This window comes from Eimeria acervulina, genomic scaffold, assembly GCF_000499425.1.
Source record: "Eimeria acervulina Houghton genomic scaffold, Eah_scaff1098, whole genome shotgun sequence".
NCBI classification, from domain to species: domain Eukaryota; phylum Apicomplexa; class Conoidasida; order Eucoccidiorida; family Eimeriidae; genus Eimeria; species Eimeria acervulina.
In genome coordinates this window covers 1,195-10,671 of record NW_013549426.1, presented here as the reverse complement: position 1 = coordinate 10,671, position 9,477 = coordinate 1,195, and the positions used below count along the sequence as shown (strand labels likewise).

Here is a 9,477-nt window from a genome sequence, read left to right as displayed (position 1 = left end):
TATATATATATATATATATATATATATATATATATAGGGTCACACATTCATGCAGCCGTCTATCACCGTGGGTGCATATGGACTTATTCTTGTGTATACACCTCTCTGTGTGCTTTTACGTGCATAAATGCCTATCATTTATATTGATTTATTTAGTTGTTCTTATTTATGTAATAAAATGATACTCCTTATTCATCGCCCGGACTGCATACACCCCGCCACACAGACAGTGCCTGCAGTATCGGTCCTCATGTACAACTAAGTAAAAAGATATGAATAATTGCATTTAATGTACTTATTTATCAATCTAAATAAAATATGCATTAATCATATAATTGTATTTGTACATTACAAGTATTCGTTTGTATGTGTTAATACCACGCATGCAGTGAAAGTTGAATCTGCTTCCCCCGCAGAAGACATTTCGTTTGCATCTCTAGACTTTAAGAGAATAAGAAATATAAATACAAATATATATCCTTTTTACATATCCCGTTCATATACTTTTTCACAGGTGCACCTACAGCTGATGTGTCTGTGCGTTTCTTTCTTTCTTCACCGTGAGCATAATTTGTTTGAATATATCTGTTTTCTTCATTGGCTAGACGGTCTTGTTTAACTACAGTAGCTTCTTTAATTTTTTTATGCTTTTGAAATATTTGACCTTTCTTTTTTTATCTATTTTTAAGAACAGAAAAAGGCACTCCTTCGCTCTATATGCATCGTCTGCACCTGGTTTGTTTTTTCTATAAATAGGCCTCCTCTAGAGCAAATTACGTCCTTAAGTGCGAATAAATATTCATTCAAATGACAATGCAGGAGAAAAGGGAGAAGAAAACAACTCAGGGAGAATCACAGGAACAAACAACAGCAGATAATTTAAAACATCATACACAAAATAAACGCAATGAAAAAGAGAAAAATGCACTTGCAGTCAAAAGGGGCTTGAGTTCATCCTTCTGCCCCGATTTCATTGATACAGCGTTTGCAGACACAATTATAGATAGAAAAATAAGTATATTGTTGTTGTAATATAGCAGGTACATCGTTATTGTAATATAGCAGGTTCACCTGCTTTAAAAGTATTTCAGCTCTGCTGCTACTCAGCCAGTCCCCTGTTAAGATCTTGATTTTTTAAAACCGCCCGTTGATTATGGTATAAGGTCAAGGCTAGTCTTCAGCTGTATCTACAGAGGCTGATTATTCGTCAAAAAGCAGAGGAAAGGTCCTTATAATGCAAAATAATAAAAGAGATATTCATATACTATGAAGATAAAACCGGGGTATTATCGTGCAGTAGAGTTGTCGTTTGCTGATGTGGGTGATAAGCCCCTTCAGGAGGGCCCACCGCTCTGCAGGCATCTAGCTGGATGGTATTTATATTTAAAATAATTAAATTTATGCCACTTAAAGAACTAACTTTATAAATTTCAGCACGCAGTGCAGCTTTAGCTGAATGCATGTTCCCTGCAACGGGGGGCAGGCCCGGGCAAGGAGCAGTAGTTGAGTGGGAGATAATTTTTTGTGTAAATGTAGTTAAAATGTATTATTAGAAGCAAAAAATGATAATAATTGGAAATTAAACGGCATAATACGGGGAGAAGGCAGTGAACTCGATATGCATGCATGCTGAGGGTTGGCAGAAGAAACGAATAGCAGCTGCGGGGCTGGGCTGTACATACACCCCAACACTGCGGCTGTGCGATGGGCATGATATTTGCATAGAGAAAGGAAAACGGGAAGCTTATGTGCCTTTGTCGTCCTCTTTTTCGGTTTTGTTTGTACTTCTGGACATAAACGCCGGCAAAGATGGTAAGACTGACGAGCGTGTCCCTATTTACCGTGGGGAGCAAACACATCGGAGAGCAGTTCAAGATGCGGATTCAGCTGCTGACTGGGTGTTTTTGCATCTTTCGACGGGGAATTAGAACAATTGTTTGTTTTAAAGCAGAAATTTCAAACTTTATTTAGTGGTTTCTGAGCGGTGGGGCTCGGATTCGTTCTGTTTTCGCTCTGCTGACAGAAGGTCTCATTTACCCCACTACCGCATGCTGCGGGGCTGCGGTATAAATTCTTCACAGTTTGCTGGCTTTTTGTGTGCTTACGTTTAAAATATCGACGCAAATAGTACAGTTGTAGACAAAAAAGGCTGCGGTTGCAGCTTTAGATTGCTGCTTCTATGGCACTCCAGGAGGTTGTTGTTGTGGATCGGCAGCGGTAATAATCAAGTGCATGCATGCGGAACGTTGATTTCGTCTTCTTCTTTTTTCTCTCTGTTTGTTTGGCTTCTATGTGTATTGTGTCTGGGGCAACAACTTCACGAGCGGAGTGGATTATCATCGTCATGCACGTGCCTACCACTGGTATCTTGCGTGCATTCATACCCATATATATAGTTATGTATGAGTCTGTGTTTATCTCCTATGTGCGTGCATACATATGAATAGCATGTACAATATAAAATCTGTTTTTCTCTCGTTTGTTTTGAGGTGTATGCGTGTCTGTTCAGCGGTTTGTGTGGCTTGTCTTGATATGTTAATCTGCTTCGCTCCAATTGCATTGTTTCCTTTCCTCTCTTGCTTTCTGCATGCAGGCGCGCGGACCAAAGAAGCACATGAAGCGGCTTGCCGCTCCTTCCCACTGGATGTTGAATAAAATAACGGGGCACTATGCGCCACGACCTTCACCAGGTAACAAAGAAGAATTGAAATGGCAGTTGAAACAAATATAAGCCAATGTATACTTATATTCTTCTTTATATTCACATATACATAGTGATTGTGTATTTATATTCATCTTTATATTCATCTATGGATGCGTAGGGTGTGAGGTGTATTTATATGTATGAGTGGCGTATGTATGAGTGGCGGCTCATTCGTATGTGGGTGCACTTGTATAGCTGTGTATATAATACATGCGTATTTATATAGGAATATGTATTAGTATATAGATGCGGATTGTTGTTAGTGCATTTCTACTGTTTCGTTTCTTGTTTTTCCGCTTTGTTTTATGGAGGTATCTCGTATAATAGTGTGTTGTCTTCCATTCCGTTGAGTTGTGTGCTGCTTTGTTCTATATCTTCTTATTCTGTGTTAATAATTGTCATTCTATAGCAGCCTTTTCTTGTCTTTTATTCAGTTGTTTTGCCCATTGCTTCGTGTTTTTATTTATTTGCTTTATTTTTTCTGTTTTTTTTGTCTTCAACAAAGATTGGATGTTTTACCTCATTTTAAATATTGCATCCACTCGTCTCGCTGCTTGCACCTATGTTTTAATATCTGTATTTGTATGCTGCTGCTGCTGCATGCGCTGCTAGACTTGCTGTTGGTGGATATACTTCATTTAATTTTGTTAGCATTACATTGTTGTTTGTAGGTCCTCATAAGCTGAGGGAGTGTCTACCTCTGGCTGTGTTGCTGCGCAATCGATTGAAGTATGCACTGACATACCATGAGACGAAGTTGATAGTGATGCAGAGGTTGGTAAAAGTAGATGGGAAAGTGCGGACAGATCAGTGTTATCCAGCAGGGTTTATGGATGTTGTTTCATTAGAGAAGACGAAGCAGCACTTTCGTTTGCTGCTCGATACTAAGGGGCGCTTCGTTCCCAGACCGATATCTTCAGAAGAAGCCTCTTATAAACTTTGCAAAGTAAAGAAAGTCATCATCGGGCCTAAAGCTGTACCTGTACTCGTTACCCATGACGCCAGAACTATTCGCTTTCCCCACCCTAATATCAAAGTTCATGATACTATTCGCGTCAATATCGCCGATTCAAAGGTAAACAGAGTATTTTTATCTTAATTATTATCATACTAGAATATTAGTATTATTTACCTTGCTGTTAACACTTCCTTCTTGTTTTGATTCCTCCTTTTCATTTTCTCCCTCTTGGCGCCTGTTCTTCTTTTCTACTCCCTGTTTTCTATTCTTATTTTCGCTTTTTATTTTCTCTTCTTTCTTTTCTTCTTTTTCTCATTTCCTCACTCTGCTTCTTCTCTCGCCTCTTCCCCCTCACTTTTTCGTACTTCCTCCTCCTGCTGCTGCGTATATGTCTGACGTTGATAATGATGCTTTAATGGGTATAGCACCTAGTGCGTGGTGTTGTTGCAGTATTCTGCTTGTTGTTGGTTGTTGCTGTTGTTCTTATACTTGTGAAGGTGTATGCGCATGCTTTTTTTGTGTTTGTTTGGCTTGACTGGCAATTCTGGTGGAGTTGGTGACCGCATGTTTTGTGTTTTAGGGTTTAGGGTTCAGGGTTCAGGGTTCAGGGTTTTTGCGTTCACTGGCTCATGGTTTAGGGTGTTGGCGTTCTATCGTTTCGAATTTTAGGATGTAGATGCTTTGTCTTTCGGGGTTTGGTGTCTTCGCATCGAATGGTTTATAATATTGGTGTTTTATTACGTATGTATTTTGTGTTCGCTTATTATTTCAGCTATTGTTCATGTTATCTCTATTTGGGGTGGTAGATAGAATTGGGCGCGTGAGGGATGTGTTTCTTCCCCATAAATAGATACCATATGTATAATAAATTTTGTAGATAATGATACATAGATAAGCCGTTATTATATTGCGCGATTTATTGTGTTTTTGTCTTTTTTTGTTTTTAGATTTTGGATACGTACAAGTTTGAAGTAGGGAACTTGGCGATGATAACTGGAGGGCATAACGTAGGGCGTGTGGGTACCATAGTAAACAGAGACAGACATTTAGGAAGCTTCGATATCGTTCATATCCGCGACGCAAGAGGTAATGAATTCGCAACTCGTATTAATAACGTATTTGTTATCGGAAAGGGAGATAAACCCATGGTCTCTCTACCGAAGGACAAAGGCATTCGTCTTTCTATATTCGAAGACAGACAGCTTAAACTCAAGAAGAATGCTGGGCTTTAAATGCATGTGCCTACACGTGCATGCATAGGGTGGTACTGATCGTAAGAAAAACATAAACAGGCACTTTATATATCGCTTTAACAGAGCGAGAATGCTGCATGCAGAGGAGAGTCCTCTGCATGCAAATGCATTTTTATGCATTGAGGCTTCTCGCCACGAAGACAGTTGAAGTGTTTGTGAGACATTAAACTCCCATTCGAACTTCATTTAACCCTTTAAATACAAAAAAAAACCGGAAGCCAAATAAGAACCCAACATTATTGAGCAGCAGATAGCTAGCTGTCTGCACACTCCAGCTAAACCATGCATCCAGGCAAAAGGGGTTTTGCTGTTCTTACTGTCACTTTTACTATTTCCAGTTTTGTTGCTCGTAGTGGCGCGACACAGCTCAGTCTTACGAAGAATGCATTTGGCTCTGCATCTCTGCTGTCTTTATGTGTATATATGTATAGATGTGTAGTTTATATATGAGTATATTGTATACAAGAGCAACATCCTTGCTGCTGCTTTTATCTACTTCGTTGTATAGCAGCAGCTGCAGCTGTTGCATTGGGGCGTTGAGGGGGTGTTGTCTCGGCCCCTTTGGTTTTTGTTGCCATCTGTTTATTGTCATCAACAGCGTTACTATTTTATTAAAATAAAGGTAATCATTCCCTTCTCAACTCGCAGTAAGAAAACGGAAAGTAAAATGTGCGGAGTTCATCGGTGTTGATGTCTTTTTGTCCTTTTGACAAAAAGAAAAATGAATATAAAATGCACATATGTATGCTTATATGGAAATGTATATGCATATATTTATTTTCATTCCTATACCTATGTGTCTATGTAAATACATACGTATATATATTTATATTTATTAATATACCTATAGATACATTTATTTATGCATGTATTTGCACATTATATATATATATGTATATATACACCCTACCCTTGGTGTTGCTAACTTGCATTGCGGCGTTTTGCTCTCTCCCTGAAGTGTAACTAAAAAACGTGCTGTCTATCAATAAGTGAACGCAACCAAAGCAAAGAGAAGGCCTTCCTTTGTTTGCTGCGGCTTGCGGTGTACGTACACCCCGCGGCTATCACTGGCCGTACTCTATGCCCAGCAAGACGCTGTCCAACACTTCCACCACTTTATTGAAGAATGCTGCGCGGTCTGCTGCATTGAACACCAGCCCGTGGTCCCCAGGGATTGAAACAACAGTGTTGCTGCTGGTGTTGCTGTTGCTGCTGGTGTTTTGATGGCGCAGGAGGTTAAACCAGCCAGAAAAGAGAGACACATCAGCGAGCTGTTTATCTCTGTCCCCACGAAAAACAGAAATGGGAACATCTGCAAGCAAATAAACAAACCCCATTTTGCTGTCTTCCTGCTCTTGTGCTGTATGTACACCCCAGTAGTGGTCTGCTGCTCAGCTGTACGTACACCCTAATAGCGTTGCCATTCTGTCTGCTGCTGGATTGAGTTCTCCGTACACCCAGTAGTGGTTTTACGCTGTAAGTAGACACCCCACTAGTGTTGCTGCGGTGTACGTACATCCCGTCAGCTGCCTGTAGTTGCTGGGGTGTACGTACACCGCAGCAGCCCCGAAAAGCAGCCAACTCACTCAAAGGCTTCTGCAGGTCTGTGTATTTGTATTCATCCAACATATTGTGGTCAGCCCGCAGCAAAGGTTCGTACACTGCCCACATGTCTTTTTGAAATAGAATTTCGTTGCAGTTCCAGGCGCGGAGTTGATCCTACAGAAGAACAAAACGAAGGAATTAACTGCATTTATTGAATTAAAACAGGAATTAATAATGTAGTCGTATTAACACTGACAAAATAAAAAACACAGAATGTGCGGTGAGAACAAACATTGAAACGAACATCAGCGAGGAAACAGCCAAAACAACAAAGGCTATGATAAAGCAAAGACAAACATTTCTCTTCCTATAGCAAAAAATTGTAAACTGTACAGCGTGCAGCTAGCCCAGCTATGCATGCATGCAGAATCAGAGTCAGAAAATACAGCAATTGCACACAGCATGGCAAACCCTAAGCCCTAAACCCTAAAGACATGCAGAATGAACGGACTGCGGCAGCAAATGGAATATGCCGTTGAATGCAAAAGACCAGCAAACCCAAGAAGAAGAGTGAAAACTGCAGCTGTGCATAAGTCAGCGAGAAAAAAGAAGCTCAACACGAAGTCATATGTCTCCTGTGAGGTGTACATACACCTTTGAGGTGTACGTACACCTGAAAAACGCACTTGAAATCCTTGGGTGTCGAGGCTTGCTGTACGTTTCCAAGGCCTGAGGTGTATAGGCAAGTCGGGGCTAACCATTGCAACAGCAACAAAATGAACAGGGGGCGCCAAATGATATTGTTGCAGCAAACAAAGAACTTCATAGGCAATCCAAGCCCCCATTGAATAGCCCACGAGCATATAGGGGGTGCCGCCCTTCTTCTCTATCTATTAATAAACGCAAACAAACAAGGAAATTAAATGTTTTATGTAGGCACATATATAATATATGGCTTATATGTATACCTGTTTCATATATATATATATATATATATATATATAGAAGAAGCTCTACACTCCGATTTATATAATACACTGATTACGTGCGTATGTTAGACTTCAACTGACCCAACTGATGAGTAGTCGTTTAAATAACGCAGCTGATATCCAATAAGGAGCTTTAAGGCTACTGCACTTTGATAATTTTGTGCTTTCTGGTTTAGTTCTTTAGTGTGCATGAACTGCAGTTTGCGTGCTTTTAAACTCAGGGGACCAACATATCGTCAAGTGATTTGTCAGTACACCGCACCAGAGGCCTCATGGCTTGCAACGCCAGTTTTGCCGACTGCTGAATGGTTTTTGGGTGTTCTTCTTTTCTGCGGAGTCCCCTGAAGGGCAGCTGAACGCCGAGGACTCCAATTCCCTCCTTTTGTGCGAATTCACACAGAGGATTCGGCATGGGAGATAAAGAAGTGCCCACTCCGGTGTATACGGAGGCCTCCATACCTGCAGGTGGTTTTGCACTCCTCGCAAAACAAAGGATCTTGAAGTCGTGAGACTTTAATGCTGAGAAGAGCTGCTCAGAGGGGAAGATTCAACGCTTCTGCAGAGGGAGGACGCAAGCGAGGGTTTAGGGTTTAGGGTTGAGGGTTGCATGTTGTTATTGCTCTACGAATAAGGCGGTCTAATGATATGTTTGCACAAATTAAGCCTTAGCTTTTACTCGCCTCACCCGCTCCCGGAAAGCAAAAAACCCACAATCGCGGCTCTCCAGCCGGTAGGACTGCTCTTGGAAACCATTTCTCGTCAGGTGTACGTACACCTGAGGTAAGGGGGTTCTCAGTACCCCCCATTTTGAGGGGTTTTAGAGAAATAAATGACTGAAATTGTGCAAGAATGTCCTTATAATTTGCAGCTATCAATGAAAACAGCGGAAGAAGTGTCGGCGGCGGTTGACTGCTGAAGTTGAAGAGGCAAACCCATGGGCGCCTGCAGGCGGACGGCAGTATTGCTCCACTGTATTTAGAATTAGAAAAATCTAAAGTAATTTAAAAGCATTTGTTGATGGATTTCAACTTATAATGCTCAAAAATTCCAACAACAAACGCTGCCACTGCGCACACGCTTGCCTGCCGAGGCGGCGGCGCTGGCGACGGTAAAGAGCGAAAGCTCTTGTCTGCGCCAATAGATGAGGCAAACAGGCAAATAAATAAGGCGCAAATTCCATTTTAAAATAAAAAGAGAGCTGCCATCTATTTCAGAGAAATTTTCAGCCAAACTGGTTTCATTTCAAGTAGGAGACTGACCATGGACCAAGCTGCTCGGCGTTGCGTTTGACGATCGCTCATGCTAAGACCGAACAAAATGAAAAAGCAACGATTTTCCTTTTTTTCAAAACAACATTATTGAAATACTCATCTCAGGTGCTTATTTCTTTAGTTTTATCTCTCACCTTGTTCCTTAATTCGTGAAATTCAACTGCAGTGGATGGCGACCACATCAGAAGCAGGTTTAAACTTGAGAGTTCTTGGAGAAAATGGAATTAGAAAGGCTGAAATCGGAAAATTAATTCAAAATATTCTTAAAGGGTTTTGTTTTCAGGCAAATTTTCTTGAATATGAGCAACCTGCCACTAACTTCAGCAGCTTCGTTTGTTCTTGCCGTCGTCCGTTAGTTGCAAAGCTGTTAAAGCATCCATGATTAGACGGATTTCTTCTGCTATTTGAAAGCTACTAAAGAGGAATGGAGCACTGAAGACGATAATTCTTCTTCATACTCAGGCTGCTCATCGTCTGCACATGCCAGCCTGTATTCCTTTGATTGATAATTAATAATGCAAGAATCAGTGGAACCTGCTGCAGAGACGGTATACGCCAGAAGCATTGTGGTGAAGTATTGCTGACGCTTAGCTATACTTCTGAGTAGTCTGGCACTAAAGCTTTTTTTCCTTCCCACAGTCTGTACAACTGTACAACAGGACTCCGCAAAAATTACGCAATGACTTGTTCGCGCGTTACTTACGTGTTGAACATAAAATAGCAGAGCCAATGCACGCCGTAAGTAATAGAAAAGGAA

The 9,477-nt window shown here is 40.9% G+C and overlaps 2 protein-coding genes across 2 annotated transcripts; one reads left to right on the top strand and one right to left on the bottom strand.

Moving 5' to 3' along the window:
- Positions 1 to 1,809: 1,809 nt before the first annotated feature.
- EAH_00055430 (hypothetical protein, conserved) lies at positions 1,810 to 4,894 on the top strand (the record flags this gene model as incomplete). The annotated part of the gene is made up of 4 exons (XM_013393877.1): positions 1,810 to 1,812; positions 2,594 to 2,690; positions 3,376 to 3,779; positions 4,610 to 4,894. 4 exons carry the CDS (start codon positions 1,810 to 1,812, stop codon positions 4,892 to 4,894), a joined length of 789 nt encoding a protein of 262 aa, XP_013249331.1.
- A 1,085-nt stretch (positions 4,895 to 5,979) lies between these two features.
- On the bottom strand, positions 5,980 to 8,255 carry EAH_00055420 (hypothetical protein, conserved; the record flags this gene model as incomplete). Its single annotated transcript, XM_013393876.1, has 5 exons — positions 5,980 to 6,227; positions 6,502 to 6,634; positions 7,132 to 7,350; positions 7,712 to 7,908; positions 8,135 to 8,255. 5 exons carry the CDS (start codon positions 8,253 to 8,255, stop codon positions 5,980 to 5,982), a joined length of 918 nt encoding a protein of 305 aa, XP_013249330.1.
- Between the last annotated feature and the right edge of the window lie 1,222 nt (positions 8,256 to 9,477).